A 17,185-nucleotide genomic window follows, 5' to 3' on the forward strand; every position below is an offset into this window, starting at 1 on the left:
CACCATCATTTAATCATACAGTAAGGCTGCATGCCCTAGGGAAAAATTACGGCCGTAGCTTCCCCATGCTTTCAGCTGTTCGCAGTACCACAACAGATAAGGCGTTATGGTTAGTGTTACAGGCCAGATCAGTCAATCATCCGGACTCTTGCCCCAGCAATACTACAAACAATGAAACTCGTCTAGCTTGAAGGGGGAAATCAGATGGTGCTATCGTTGGCCAGCTAGATGGCGCTGCCATAGGTCAGACGGATATCATCTACGTTTTTAAAAAATAGGAGCCCCCATTTTTATTACATATTCGTGTAGTACGTGAATAAACATGAATGTTTTAGTTGGACCACTTTTTTTGCTTTGTGATAGATGACGCTGCAATAGTCACAAAAGTATAAGTACGCGGTATCACGTAACATTTCGCCAGTGCGGATGGTATTTCCTTCGTGATACATTATCGGTGTTAAAATGGACCGTTTACCAATTGTGGAAAAGGTCGATATCGTGTTGATGTACGGCTATTATTATCAAAATGTCCAACTGGCGTGTGCTATGTATGCTGCTCGGTATCCTGGACGACATCATCCAAGTGTCCGGACCGTTCGCCGGATAGTTACGTTATTTAAGGAGACAGGAAGAGTTCAGCCACATGTGAAACGTCATCCACGACCTGCAACAAATAATGCTGCCCAAGTAGGTGCTTTAGCTGCTGTCGCTGCTAAACCGTACATCAGAAGCAGACAAATTGCGCGAAAATAAGGGATCTCAAAAACGTCGGTGTTGACAATGCTACATCAACATCGATTGCACTCGTACCATATTTCTATACACCAGGAACTGCATGGCGACGACTTTGATCGTAGTATACAGCTCTACCTTTGGGCACAAGAGAAACTTTGGCACGCGTTCTATTTAGCGACGAAACGTCATTCACCAACAGCAGCAACTTAAACCGGCATAATATGCACTATTGGGCAACGGAAAATCCACGATCGCTGTGACAAGTATAACATCAGCGACCTTGGCGGGTTAATGTACGGTGCGGTATTATGGGAGGAAGCATAACTGGCCCCATTTTATCGATGGCAATCTAAAAGGTGCAATGTATGCTGATTTCCTACGTAATGTTCTACCGATGTTACTCCAAGATGTTTCACTGCATGACAGAATGGCGATGTACTTCCAACATGATGGATGTCTGGCACATAGCTCACGTGCGGTTGAAGCGGTACTGAATACCATATTTCATGACGTGGATTGGTCGTCGAAACACCATACCACGGCCCGCACGTTCCCAGTATCTGACGTCACCGGATTTCTTTCAGTGGGGAAAGTTGAAGGATATTTGCTATTGTGACACACCGACAACGCCTGACAACACGCGTCAGCGCATTGTCAATGCATGTGCTAAAATTACGGAAGGCGAACTACTCGCTGTTGAGAGGAATGTCGTTACACATATTTCCAAATGCATTGAGGTTGAGGGGCTTGATTTTGAGCATTTATTTCATTAATGTGGTATTTACAGGTTATCATGCTGTAACAGCATGCGTTCTCAGAAATAATACGTTCAGAAAGGTACATGTATCACATTGGAACAATCGAAATAAAATGTTCAAACTTACCTACGTTCTGTATTTTAATTTAAAAAACCTACCTTATACAAACTGTTCGCCTAAAATTGTGAGCCATATGTTTGTGACTAATACAGCGCCATCTATCACTAAGCGAAAAAAGTGCTCCTACTAAAACACACATTTTTTTACGTTCTGCACGAATATGTAATAAAAAATGGGGTTCCCATTTTAAAAAACGCAGTTGATATCCGTTTGACCTATGGCAGCGCCATCTAGCGGGCCAGCCACAGCGCCATCTGGTTTTCCCCTCCCAGTTAGACAAGTTTCGTTCTTTGTAGTTTTTTCGTTTGACGCTTATTTCGTGAGATATTTGACCTGGTCACTATCAATGGACCACCCTGTATAATCCCGCACTGTCGTTTAGTGAATACTATACGACCATACCGGGTATCGAACCAGATTTGTTACTGCGTTCAGGAAGTCACTGCAGACAGAGCTCAACACGCCATTCTTCAAGAAAAAAAGTGAAGATATGCAAAAATAATTATGAAAGTGCACCCAGGGAATGACTTAAGGCCCTTACTGATTGCAATATATACACTCGAAGGACGAAAGGGTGCGACATAATTATCAAATGATTCAAATGGCTCTGACCACTATGAGACTTAACATTTTAGGTCATCAGTCGCCTAGAACTTAGAAATACTTAAACCTAACTAACCTAAGGACATCACACTCATCCATGCCCGAGGCAGCATTAGAAACTGCGACCATATCGGTCGCGCGGTTCCGCGCTGAAGCGCCTAGAACCACTCGGCCACACCGGCTGGTAAATAATTATCCGAAGGAGGCGGAAATCTGGAGATGTGATGTACATGTACAAGCAAACAAAGACTGCAATTTCAGAGAAATAGAATGATTTATTCAAGAGAAACAGCTTCACTAACTGATCCTTATGCAGACAATTATTCGGTTTGGCATTGATTGATATAGTTGGTGAGTGTCATCATGAGGGATATCGTGCTAAATTCTGTCCTACTGTGGCCTTAGATAGTCAAAATCTCGAGTCAGACGGAGGGTCCTGCCAGTTATACTCCAAACGTTCTCAACTGCAGACAGATTCGGCGGCCTTGATGGTCGAGGAAGGGCTCGGTAAGCAGCAAGACAGTAGAAACTCTGACGACGCACGAACTGGCACCACCATGCTGAAGTGTGAGCACGGAATGGCTTGCCGCGAAGAGCAACAAAACGGGAGGTAGATTATCGTACAGCTGTGCTGTAAGGGTACTGCGGATGACAACCAAAGGGGTCCTACTCTGAAAATAAATGGCATCCAGGACCATCACTTCGGGTTGTTGGACCGTATGGCGTGAGACAATCAGGTTAGTATCCAGTCGCTGTCGGGTGCGTCACCAGACACGTCTTCATTGGCCGTCGAGGCTCTATTGGATGTGGGTCTCATCACTGAAGACAGTTGTAACCGAGTCAATGAGATTCAAGGCCGAATATGTCTGACGTCACTGCAAACGGCGATGCTGGTGGAGGTCAAAGGTAGTTGGCGCAAGGGGCACCGTCACCTCAGACCTCATTCTGTGAGCCGCCTGTAAATTGTCCTGGTGGTTACTGAAGCACCGGTTGGACATCGGATAGACAATAATGGTGAATCCGGGGCTCTGAGTGCCTCTCCTTGTTGATGCCGTGTTCGACCATGGTTCGCCCATTCCTGCCAACATTGTCAAATAGTGACATCGCTCTTATTGAAATGTAGAACGATTAGCCCAATCGGCTTCTTTGAGCCCAACTACACGTCCTCCCTCAAATGATAACATATGCTTATATTGTTCACGCAACTGTGTGCGAGGTGTAGATACTGTCCAACTGAGCAGACGGAATGAAATTCGCGAAGATTTTATGCCTTGGTATGGCATGTTTACTATCCTTGCCAGCTCCGCGGTGAAATTGCGTTGCTGCTTCACAAATTCATCGACTGACCGCCAAAGTTTACTATTTTCCATTTTCCATTCGTCTACATCTACATCTACATTTATACTACGGAAGCCACCCAACGATGTGTGGCGGAGGGTACTTTACGTGCCACTGTCATTACCTCCCTTTCCTGTTCCAGTCGGGTATGGTTCGCGGGAAGAACGACTGCCGGAAAGCCTCCGTGCGCGCTCGAATCTCTCTAATTTTACATTCGTGATCTCCTCGTGAGGTATAAGGAGGGGAAAGCAATATATTCCGTACCTCATCCAGGAGAATACTAAGGAAATCTAATGTATCCACAAAGAAAGTACAAAACATTGGCCCGATAAACCCTTGAGAGTCTGTAAACTATACTACGTTGGAGTAACGGAAGATATACTGTACACAACGAAGAACGGTACGGTTCCTTCTCTGACTCTTCGTTCATCTGCCAGTGGCACATTATCCTTCACCTTTTTGCTAACACTGTTCTATCACTGTCAATAATGTTCCACTGTCAGTGTGTCTCTCTCTCTCCCCCACACTGCCATTGTCTCCTTCCCTCCTTCTCTAGGACAACCATTCTCTACTTTCTTTCAATATTTTAGTACTTTTCTGCCTCTTTACCACTACCACTGCCTCCTCTTCACTTAGCATAAATTAGTGCGATTATGTTCGGATGCCAAAAGTTTTGAGAACATTTCTAGAGGAACGTAGAATGAGACAGCTGTTACCCCACATTTCAGACAGCGTGTTTCTAACAGTAGCATATTCCCCTTCTTTTTGCTCCAGTAGGAGCATTTTCCGCTGGTTCCCTTCTTTGCCCTACCACAGCAGGGCACGACACTCTAATGAAAATGACTCACTGAGTAAGTAAAATTTTTACAGTTTACCTATGTGAAATGGAAATAACGCAAAACTAATTGTATAATTCAGAGCGGGTTTTAAGTACACATAAATTTTGCACGTGCTTCAGAACTACACCGTGGGACTTCCAGAACCCTTACCATGATAACGAAGACAGTTTACAGCATATTTCTCACTGATATATCACTTTAAACTACGTTTTCACCTCACATCCGATTTTACGTCCGCATTTTGCGTGTACAAGTAGGGTACTTTTGAACCTCTGTATCTCGGACACGGAAAAAGATATCAAGAAAATTTTGAGATTTGTTCAAGATCAGGATATCAATAATATATCGTAAAAATTAGACTCATTTGCTATATATATAGCCGTTGCGACTCGGATTTGGTACCCAAAAACCAAGTGTTTGGTGTGTTTCTCGATAACGGATACAGATATTTGAAAACGGGGAGCTGACACTTCTAGATAAATGCCTAGGGAATGTACCGTTAAAATTGGAGCAGTTAGATGGATTTATTTATTATTTAGATTTCGCCTCATCGGATTTTATGTGCATATTTTACGTGTACAGGTAAGGTAACTTTGAACGGCTAAAGATACCTAGAAAGTTTTCAAGGTTGTTAAAGATCGGGGTCTTATGAATATAATGAAAGAATTTCAGCCATTTGCTGTGCATAGCCGTCTTGGAATAATCGGCGCGGTTTTGGTATAAAAAATGGTAAAGAAACGTTTTCTTGTGTGTTTCTCTAAGAAGCCGCCCACAAGGTAATACCTTTCAACCTCTATATCTCAGAAATTTTCAAGTTTGTTGGCGATAGAGATGTTAGGGATACTGCAAAAATTTTAGCCATTTGCTGTGCACAACATTCTTGAAATCAGAAGCTCGGTTTTTGTATTAAAAATGCTAAAAATGCTTTTATTGGGGGTCTTCTATGAACTAAACAACTAATAAAGATTTCTGAAAACATGAAGACGGCAGTTCTAGATAAATGCCTATAGAATATACCGTTAATCAATGTTTTTTTGTTTTCACCTCATACCGTATTTTGCGTGATTATTTTACATACAGAGATAAGGTGATTTTGAACCTCTGCATCTGGGAAACGGATGAAGATATGAAGTTAGAGATCGAGATTGCAGAAATACATCGTAAAAATTTCACCCATTTTGTGTACATAACCGTCTTTGAACCCGCTGTTCGTTTTGGGTACGAAAAATTGGAAAAGAATTTTTTTGGTGTTTTCTAAGGAACCGCCCATAAACTACTGACGCCTCCATAACGCCCATGGGGCCCACCGTAAACCACATCAAATGCAGAAAGGAAGCAACCGATTTGCTTCATCTGCTTAAGCCGAAGGAAGTGAGTATATTTAAACTTTGATTCTGTACTGTAGAATAAGGACACTGAGCGGATCCTCGAATGGTCTCTAGCCCAAGAAGTAGCCAGGACACTTTACCCTACAATCCTATAATCAAAAGAACCACAGGTACCAGCCTCGGAAGAATCTCGTTTTCATTAGTGGCTTTTTGGAACATATTGGGCAGCGCATGCGTACCGATATGCGTTATGTTGCGGAATAGGTGTTCTCGAATTTTGTCATCGGAAACCCTGAGTACTAGTGTATTTCTTTGCGATCCTCACTTTACTGTCGTAAGTGTAATTGGTATTAATTGCATATAAAACAACGCATGTATTATTTTCTATGTTTCTGCATGATAACTATCCAACGACCGAGTTAATTTTTGTGCTCGAACAATACCTGAAAAAAATACTTAAAATAGGTAAAGGAATCGTTAAAGAACTATGAATAAAGTAGTAGACTAAAACACCAACATACACAAGATCAAAAAGTGGTACGTTATAAAATTTGATACAAAAAGCAACATTTATTCATTCATAAAATACGATTTGGATATAACAAAGCTTATTATATATAAACATAAATTTGTCTTTATTCTGGCACATTAGTTGCATGCACGGCTAAATGTCCGTCGCTCCTGGTTTCATGACACTTTCGATGGAGCCACATTTTACGTTAATAAGCACCATTGTTGAAAATGAAGGTTCTCAGAAATAAATGGTAGAAAAAGGTTCGAGAACTGCCATTGCTAAATCCATTGATAACGCACATTCTGACTTAACACCAGGTAAAAAGTGTTTTGCGTTTGTGATTCGTCTAACACAACAGTTCTGCAAATTCTTAGTGCAATTTTAACGACAGATGTTTTACATGTTCCATTTTCGGGCAAAAGTATAATGAATCTATTTTAAATGATAATTTCTCAGTTCTCCTGAAAATTATTTTGCAAACATACGCTATGGTCAATTACAACACACTATCGCAAATTATATATAAATCATTACCAGTGACAAAGTCGTCTGTACACAAAAACATTCTTTTCTCGCGCCCTATGCTTATGACTGTTTTAAAATGGCCTGGATTTTTTTTCGATATGAATATGCAGAGAAAACATTTAACTCGTTGAATTCTTCAAAAATTGTTGGAACCAAACCGGAGTTTCTAGTACGTCAACATATTACTGGTAACAGCGCTTGCAACAAAACACGGAAAACTATAATCAGTACCTATAAGCAGCGTTTGGTTATAGTTATTCATCTTACGCTGCACAATTGAACAATGTTAACATTATTGTCGAAAGAGCAGCACCAGGCTAAAAATTACGAAAAGCAAATATTTGTCATGTCAATACCCAACCCATAGAAAGATATGACCCTCCGTTTGAAAAGCTGCCGTGTATAACATGACAATTAACAACAAACTAAGTAACATTCTGCATCTTCTTTCTTATATACGAACAAAGCCATACATGAGCTGAACCATGGATTCGAAAAATCAAGAAATAAATTCCATAATTTAAATTTAAGTGTTCACGGAATGTATAAATAGTTGTTTCAGTGGACAGATAACACAGGCATCCAGAAAAATTTTTGATTTCATATTATACGATATTTTGGTAATTCCTCTTCTTGTCTTTATCAGCCAACCCCACAACCAGCTTGTAGCAGCAATTTCCGTTTTAATTCCATAATTAACATCCAACTTGCATATTTGGATTCCTTTTCGGCATTGACTGAAAATTTTAATTCATGGTACTGACAGTCTTTCTAGAAAATACCCGAAGTTTGCTGCGTCGCTTAAACCTTTACTCTTAGAAGATATATTCATTACTTTCGTTTCACGCGAGCAGTTCATGCAATCCTTCAAAAAAAAAAAAAAAATTACGGAAGAGAAGCCCTTCTTCTCCGAATCAACGTAGCTATGCATGCGTTTCCAACAGCAGAAGATGAACCAGTATCATGTGTATATATTTGATATTAACGTCGTCCTTAATCTTGTGACAGACATAATAAAAAGACATTACGTAAATTAGGTAAAAAAAGCGAACCACCACAGCCATGTCATCAAAGAAATTTATTTCAAACGACTAGTTTCGGCGCTACGCTTAAGCCATCTTCAGGTTCATTACGAACCAAAAGAACGTTTCACTCCTTGGCCCATGTACCGTAGAACCCATATAATGCTAGTTGTCGCGGATTGCATATATCAGTAGTGTATAATCGTGTTGTCTCTACGAAAGTGGCAGGCTATACATTGCTGATGTATCGTATAAACTAGTTGTCTGGAATAAAATTCTTCAATGATACGGATGTGGTGGTTCGTCTTCTTTACATATACCATCGGTCGCCCTCCCGTATACACGAGAACGATGAACTTCCACAAATTACGTAACTTTGTAGCTGGCTCTTCCTTATTCTCTATTTTCGTTTGCAGTTGTGATACTGCGATAATTTATTAGTTGTGTTAAGTTACTAACAATAAGGAAATAAACAGCAATGTAACTGGAATAAACTGCACTTTCATTGTATTAAGAACGCGAAATCATAATATTTATTGCGAAAAGTAATGGAGCTCAAAACGAAAATGAGGAAAATCTATACATTGTAGCAAACTAGTCACTACTGGAAAGTGGGCGAATATGTCGGTGGAGCTTACTGAGGGTGCCAAGTTGTCGAGTAACAACGGTGAAACGCTACCAATAATCCTTTATAAAATCTGATTACTAGCTCTGACAATTCCGAACGTCACTTCCAGCTACAGTGTTGAAGGTGACTGGAACGTTAATTCCGTAAAATATCGTCACTTTTTTGTGTCTGGGATGGCAGACGTCAGCACGGATCCCTTTAACTCCATGTATCTTCATGAACGTATTAATCAACTACTTCAAGTGCTAATTGCTGCAATCACTACGAGAAATCTGATAAGTTCTTGTAGTACTTTCAAATTGTGGATTTTCCATTAACGGCGCATGTGACGACAGTGACGGGCCTTTTGCTGTTTTCTCAGTAGTCCCTTTCGATTTCAGTTGATCATAGTCAGATGTTATCTTTCAGTGATGGCATTTGGGAAAGAATGGGGAAAAGTGACGTGATATCCATGGAGTATATGTGGCTGATTATGTTTTTTCTTTATTTTTATATTTTTGAAACACAGTCACAACAGCATCTCAGAATGCCGTGACGGATTCTGACCACCCGTTGGTCATCTGAGAACTGCCAAAAGATAAAACGCGTACACAAAAAATAATTACAGAATTCATAGACTTTGCAGAGTAACTATCTACGTATTAACAAAACAGGATAAATTTTTACCTAATGGCACCTAATACAAGTCGTTTCCGTTGCGTTGTCAACAATACTATATAAAGCGTCCCATTTATCTTGACCACCTGCAATGAGTTCTTGCCTAGAAGAACAATAAATAAATAAATTTATCAAGTAAATGTTGTTTAGGTACCACCAACCATTAACAAGTGTCTAGCTGTATGAAGAGTGTAAGTTAGTAGAACAGTAAGTGCAACAATGTTTTTTTTTTTATTTACGACTCGGACACATGTAATAGAATACTGCAGTACTTTTAAACGTTGTGTAGCATTCTATGGCTTCTCTTTGTTGGTGTACACTGTACTTGCATTAACTTTAAACTGAAGACGATTGAGTGAATGATCGGTATGCATTTTCCTCGCGATTCCATTTGTTTACTGTCAGCTCCAGGAAGGCGCAATGTGTGCTAATACAGTAGAGTCAAAGGCAATATGTTTTATCAGCGTCAGGTTTACGTGAATAGTACACTGTGATACGTTATTCAATAGTCCTTGAGGGATGGAAATGGACTGCTGCATAAAAAATACAGGGTGGTATTTAAGAATGACGTGCTGCTGCTCATATCTTCATAACGAGGAAAGTTAGAAGTGCAACTATTTGAGCCATGCATGCTCTTTTTCATCCATAGGTAAAGTGTTCAATTAAACGTGGTAATGTGCATTACAAAGGCTTGCTGATCCTGTTAGGGCTTCAAGTGAGGTATAATCATATTATTAATTGTTCTTGAAAATCTGCTGGATCTGAGTTTAAGAGCCGCCACGCAGTGTTAACCTAGAGGACGAGGGAAGGAGGTGGGATCCGCGGCGAAGAAGACGTCACAAAGTCCTGGACAGCACAGAAGAAGGCGCTGAGGAAGAAGGAGAATTGAATGAAGATTTCTATGTGCCAGTCCTTGGACTGAATCTATTCCCGACTGACGTAACTCTTATACAAGCGCCGGGACAGAATAATATATATTGAATGTGTTCTTGATTTAATATCATGTAAAGAACGGATAGTTAAATTATACATGACGCAGTGAATGTATCCGTGTTTTCAGAATATACGCTAAAATTATCTGAATAAAATAATTCATCGTTTTCCTTGGTATACTGAGAAGGAACGAGGGAACATGTACGCGAAACAGCTTGTCTTTTCATTTAATGAATTTTTCATTTAATGAATTTTTTCATTTAATGAATTTTACGAGAACGGGAGAGTGACAATTTTTCCTTGCTTGTGGTGGCTTATTTTTGCTTTCTAACACGCAGCGAGCCGGCCGCTGTGGCCGAGCGTTTCTAGGCGCTTCAGTCCGGAAACGCGCTGCCGCTAAGGTAGCAAGTTCGAATCCTAGCCCGACAGGCAGAACTTGTGTTAATGTAGTAAGTAGGTAAGAATGCTTACTTAGCTTCCAATTTAGGGCCCCAGTAGGACTTTTATGTTAGGCCCCTTATTACGGGCGGTTCATCCGGACCGGATTATCAAAAATGATGCTATGCCACACACCGTCAGGTGGCTTGCGGAGTATGGATGTACATGTATATGACAAGTGGGCGATTGGGAACTGCATGCTGGAACAATTGACTTTAAACCCGATCTTTCAGGCCGTAAATAAGATGAATCGCCATGCAAAAAGGCAATCATCCTGGGTGATGGCCTCCTGATAGTTAAAGAATATTTGCTTGAGACATTTTTATTTTTTTCACTCTTGCTTTTGGAAAGAAAAAAATTTGGGCTGGGCGAGATAGACGGGAAAAGAAGTAGATACGTGTATGAACAAACAGAGGTTTTCACTATGTATGCAAACGTTTGACCAATACCTGCTGTTGTATTTCATACTGGTCACGAGACCTTGGGAACCCATTGCAGAAGGTGCCTTTAGGTATAATTTCATTCCTTTTTATATTTACGTAGATGTTTAATGGTACATTTTATGAGTTCTGTAATGATTCATTTCTCCCCTCTTTTTGCCTATAGTCAGTGTGAAGATGACCACTGATAAGTAGAAACTGGATAGGGCACTGTAACTGCTCATGCGATCGTCTCGTGAAAAATGAAAGTGGCGACCTTTCCGAGTCCTACCTCTGTGGTGCCTGAGATGGTGCACGTGGAGTTCCTCGTCAAAGACGTCCGCAGACCTGTGTCGGCGGGCCGCCGCCCACTCTGGGCTGGCTGCCACGAGCAGAACCAGCAGCAGCCGCAGACTGGCCCAGGACGGGCCCTGCCAGCGACACCGGCGCGACATCGTGCTCCGCGCGCTCACCAGCTCATGCCACCGCCACGTCGCCCGTGCCGCAGCCCTACCACGACGCCCTGCAGACGCCGACTGCCTGCCGCGGGCGCGTCGTCCGAGCAGCGCGCCACGCCGCGCGCCGCGCCCGACCGCCGGCGGAAACGCACGAGTGGAGCCGAGGCGGCGAAGTAACACGGCCACCTGTGCGGTAGGTCGCGGACGTGGAGCGGCCTGCTGCTGCGGCCTCACCCTTCCCACAGGCAGTGTGACGCCCCCGCAGGCCACCTGCACCAGGGATGAACAGCTGCAGCACCGCCCAAGTAGACTGCGTAAACTGTTAGTGGCGCGGGATTCCGGTGTGTAGTTCTGTCACAATCTAAAGAAGTCGTACCCAACCGGGGACAAATTACCTCCTTAAGGGTAAAACGAAATTTTCTGAGGGGAAAAAAACAATCGATTTGATTCTGTTTCTGTTTCTGTCACAAAACTAAATTATTTTCAAAAGATTATTACGTTTATCACAATTTTGTAATACCCTAATACTGATTATACAGGGTGAAAAGTATTTAAATAGACAAACTCGGGCAGGTTGTAGGGGACACGAAAACAAATATTTTTGCCTAATGTCATTTTTTCCTATGAGGAGTAATAAACCGGTAGAGGAAGATTTCACTGCCGGCAAATTAATTAAACCAAGAAACACATTTCCATTTTTCTGACCAAGAGACAACACATTAACACAACCCAATTTCAATTACTGTAGATTTTCAAAAATGCCTCAATTGACACGTAAACAAAGGTTGCACTGCCCGATCATGTTCTGTCTGACACGGGCAAAAACCCCAGGAGTATCCTGAATTGCCGGCCGGAGTGGCCGTGCGGTTCTAGGCACTACAGTCTGGAACCGGGCGACCGCTACGGTCGTAGGTTCGAATCCTGCCTCCGACATTGATGTGTGTGATGTCCTTAGGTTAGTTAGGTTTAATTAGTTCTAAGTTCTAGGCCACTGATGACTTCAGAATTTAAGTCGCATAGTCCTCAGAGCCAGTATCCTGAATTGTTCCAGCTGCTGCTACTATCCGGGCAATCAGATCCTCTTCTGATGCAACAGGAGTTGCGTAAACAAGGTTGCGCATCGCTCCCCACACAAAAAATCCAGAGGGGACATATCCGGGGATCGAGCAGGCCATGGTACAGAACCACCTCTGCCAATCCACATTTCTGGGAACCGTCGGTCCAGGAATCGACGCACACGACGACTGAAATGTTCCGGCGGCCCGTCATCTTGGAACCACGTGCGTTGCCTTGTAGGGATCGGGACGTTTTCCAGCAATTATGGCAATGCTCTGGCGAGAAAATTGTAATAGTTTCTGCCATTTAATGGCCTAGGTAGCAGATACGGCCCAATTAAACAGCCCCCAACAACACCGACCCACACATTAACGAAGAACCATACTTATGAGCGCTTGTAACTGTGGCATGACCGGCCGGAGTGGGCGTGTGGTTCTAGGCTCTACTGTCTGGGGCCGAGCGACCGCTACGATCGCAGGTTCGAATCCTGCCTCGGGTATGCATGTGTGAGATGTCCTTAGGTTAGTTAGGTTTAAGTAGTTCTGAGTTCTAGGAGACTGATGACCTCAGCAGTTAAGTCCCGTAGTGCTCAGAGCCACACATACGCACAGTATGATTGTGAACCATACCGCTAATATGGAAAATTGCCTCATCGCTGAATGTCAACCGTGACATAAAAGTGTCATCTTCATTGCAGGTGGTCAAGATAAATGGGACGCTTTGTATAGTATTGTTGACAATGCACCGGGAACAACTTGTAACAGGTGCCGCTAGGTAAAATTGTATTCAGTTTTGTTAACACGTAGATAGTTACCCTGCAAAGGCTATTAATTCCGTAATTATTTTTTGTCTACGTGTTTTACCTTTTGGCAGCCCGAAGATGATGAATGGGTGATCGAAATCTGTCGCGACATTCTGAGATGCTCTTGTGATTGTGTCTCAGAGATACAAAAATAAAGAAAAAAATTGTGAGCTGCCACTTTTTCTCCATGGATATTACGTAATTTTTTCCCAATTTCCCAATTTTTTTCCATATGCCGTCACTGAAAGATGACATCTGACTGATCAACTGAAATCGAAAGGGACTACTGAGAAAACAGCAAAAGGCCCGTCACTGTCGTCACATGCGTCGTTAATGGATGCAACAGGATGCATTTCACACTGTTCCAGGTACCACTGCGAAAACTGTGCTCTGGGTGGGTAATCAACTGGTTCCAGGTTGTGGAGACGCTGGAAGTGAAATGGACTCAACAATTGCTCTCGAAGGACTGTTCTTACATTCGTCTGATTCGTCCCCATATTACGTTCAATTGCACGAGTGCTGATTGAAGGATCCTGCTCCACATGCTGCAAGACAGCTTCCTCAAACTGCAGCGTTCTTACCGTGCGACGGCGTCCCTGTCCAGGTAATCTGCTAAATGACCCGGTCTCACGCAGACGTTGGTACACAGCAGCAAAGGTCATATGATGCGGGATACGGCGATTAGGATATTGTTGTTGATAAACCCGCTGTGCAGCTCGTCCGTTGTGGTGCGCTACGTAGTACGCACCAACCATATCAGTGTACTCACTCCAGGTGTATTCCTCCATTAGTAAACAGAGACAATGCACTACTACACTGGTGGACAGCAGTTGCCTACAACTGAAGAGCGTAATACGCCCTCTAACAACTGAAGATCTTAATACGGCCTCTAACAGCTGAAGAGCTTACTACGGCCTCCACCGGTTTAAACAATCCCCATAGGAAAAAATGACATTAGGGCCAAAAAAAATATTTGTTTTGATGTTCCCTACAGCCTCCCAGAGTTTGTCTTCTTAAATACTTTTCACCCTGTATAAGTCATCAATAATTACTTTTCGTCAGTTAGTATTCTACGCGTAGACACGTTCAGAGTACCAGGTAGAAGGACTGGTGGCGCGCGTCAACACATTCAGAGTACACAGGGACAGGTACAAAGGCGTGCGTTAACACGCCCAGAGCAGTTAAAGGGTTAATGTGGTGGAGGTTACAGGTTCCTCACATAGTCCACCCACTACACACATATGTCGCGCTTTGTCCTGTACATCGCTGACGAAAAAGTGATACATATATGTAACAAACGCTAAATATCTCAAGAAAATGTCTACTTCAGATTGTAGTAGTACCTGCTGTAGTCCAGAAATTATTTCGTTACTCGCTTTGAAACAGATAACTTAATTAAACTTCCTGGCAGTTTAAAACTGTGTGCCGGATCGAGACTCGAAATCAGGACCTTCGCCTTCCACGGGCAAGTGCTCTACCAAGGTCTCGAGTTCGCGTCTCGGTCGAGCACACAGTTTTAATCTACCAGGAAGTACCATATCAGCGCACACACCGCTGCAGAGTGAAAATCTCATTCTAGATAAGTTAATTAACTGACAGAACGACAAAGCAATAATACAAAAGGCCTACTAGAGTGCTGAACACAGTGTTATCGTTATTATTATTACTATTAGTGGCTGTGGTCTGACCAAAGCATTAAGAGGCTGAAGTCTTCGAATTTCTGCCAGCTCAGAAATAAGGAGTGCAGTAATCGAGCGGTTTACGAACAGTAAGTACAGTGCACACATTTTGGTTGGTTGGTTAATTTTGAGGAGGGGATCAAACAACGAGGTCATCGAGAGGGATGAGGAAGGAAATCGGCCGTGCCGTTTCAAAGAAACCATCCTGACATTTGCGCGAAGCGATTAAGGGATATCACGGAAAACCTAAATCAGGACGGCCGGACCCGGGTTTGAACCCTCGTAAATACGAATCTAGTGCGCTAACCACTGTGCCACTTCGCTCGGTGCACACGTTTTAACTTGGTTGTTTTTAAATGGGGTTAAGGTTTGCAGGTCAAGCAAGTGCTGCAATGGAGATGAGCAACGTAGAGGAAGTATGTTTTGTAACAAGTGAATAGTTAGATCTGAGGAGCAGTAATGGATAGCACTTGCTATGCACCACGAATTCCTTCGTCGTTCATCTAACACCCCCCCCCCCCCCCGCCTCCCAATCAATATATATATATATATATATATATATATATATATATTGCATGATTGCACTCAGGGGTAATGGTCAAGAAAGGTTGGGAACAGTGGCGGTTGCTGTGTAAGAGCACGTGAACAGCCAAACTTTTGATACCTTGCGAATTTATTGGCTATTTTGCTTTGAATGCTGTTAAACGTAATGTAGATGGAGTAATCTGGCACTTAAATCTACCGTGCTATACCACACGCCCTCTAGACTACGTGAACTTGGCATCAGGGCCGCAAGCACATCGTCAGTTGCGCATGTTTTAAGGAGCTTCTGCGCATGCGCGACCGGCTAGACGTAATTACCTTATAGGTCAAAGACGTGCGGATCAGATAAACAATGTGCACGATTGTGTCATGCGCAACTAGGCCTTACCATACAAGTCTACGCCAGTGCCACTATATGGTAGCACATCCCATTCGCTTGTAAATTGGCGCAAATCCCGCTAGTTATACTGACAGAAGAATCTGTTTTGTGGGCTTCTGAATGAGTTATAGTATATTAAATTTTGGATTTTATCATACAGTAATCCTTAAACAGGAGAATGCACCAGTTTAGTTGGTTACATTTACCTGTAGTCAGGCGACTATGTTGGTAGACATTACCAGTTTGTGTTGTGGTTGGTTGAGTATTGTGTGAGTGACAGTACAGACAGAAATCAGTGAATAGGCTATCGTGTGCAATGTCAAGATGAACTGCGTTGAACCGATTTTAAGAGCTAACGGAAATTTAAATGACCAGGACAAGTTAGCCGCAAAGGAACTACCCCCCCCCCCCCAACAGATTTGTTTACTGAGAATGTTACAAAATCAAATATGCGTGACTGCAAGCGAACATTTAACAAAAAATTGTACAATAAGCGTAAGTTGTTGTGTGGGTGCAACGTAAGACAAGCACTGTAATGTTTCCTATGTCTGGTTTTCAGCCCAGAAATTAATGTGTGGACTAATTCAGGTGTTACTGATCTTGTACATTTGTCTAAAAAAATAAAAAAGCATGAAAACTCCTACTTTCAGAAAAATGCGAATATTGAACTCTCAGCGCCTGATAAAGTGAAAAATCAATATTCAGCTTAACTGCGCATACACAGAGTCTGTCAGGAAACAACGAGTAAGTGGACAAGAATAGATATATCCTCTCCAGGTTAATAGACTGCATAAAATTTTTGGCGCGTTGGAGTTAGCTTTACGCGGTCACGAAGAAGGGAAGATTCAGAAAACCCAGGAGTGTTTCGTGGGCTTGTGAATTTAGTAAGTGCTATTGCGGCGCAATGAAAGAACACTTAGAAACTGTAACTGCGTTTAAAGGTACATCCAAACAGTTCAGAATGAACGTCTGGATTGTATACTATATGTGTGCAGAGAAATAATAACGCAAGAAATTTTAAGTGCGCGTTATTTGGCTATAATGAAGGACGAAACAACAGATGTGTCTACCATTTCACATTTGGAGACTGTGTATAGATAAGAACTTCATGGCTCTGTTGTGGAGAGATTTTGGTTCTTCATTAACCCAGACGCACAAGATGTTGAGACATTCAAAGCGATAAATTCTGAATTGCAAAAGCATGCAGATGGATAGAAGGAAAAGGTGAGCGTACAATGCTTTGATGGTGCTGCAGTTATGATGGTTCAAATGGCTCTGAGCACTATGGGACTTAAGATCTGAGGTCATCAGTCCCCTAAAACTTAGAACTACTTAAAAGTAACTAACCTAAGAACATCACACCCATCCATGCCCGAGGCAGGATTCGAACCTGCGTCCGGAGCGGTCGCAC

The 17,185-nt window shown here is 42.4% G+C and overlaps 1 protein-coding gene across 1 annotated transcript in view; it reads right to left on the reverse strand.

Moving 5' to 3' along the window:
• LOC126281899 (semaphorin-2A-like) overlaps positions 1-11,389 on the reverse strand; it is a 1,266,817-nt gene extending 1,255,428 nt beyond the window's left edge. Inside the window, exon 1 of the mRNA XM_049981222.1 lies at positions 11,150-11,389. Coding sequence (XP_049837179.1) covers positions 11,150-11,312 — 163 coding nt within the window. The 5' untranslated portion in view covers positions 11,313-11,389. The remainder of the gene's footprint in view (positions 1-11,149) is intronic.
• Between the last annotated feature and the right edge of the window lie 5,796 nt (positions 11,390-17,185).

The sequence above is a fragment of the Schistocerca gregaria genome, chromosome 7 (assembly GCF_023897955.1).
Source record: "Schistocerca gregaria isolate iqSchGreg1 chromosome 7, iqSchGreg1.2, whole genome shotgun sequence".
NCBI classification, from domain to species: domain Eukaryota; kingdom Metazoa; phylum Arthropoda; class Insecta; order Orthoptera; family Acrididae; genus Schistocerca; species Schistocerca gregaria.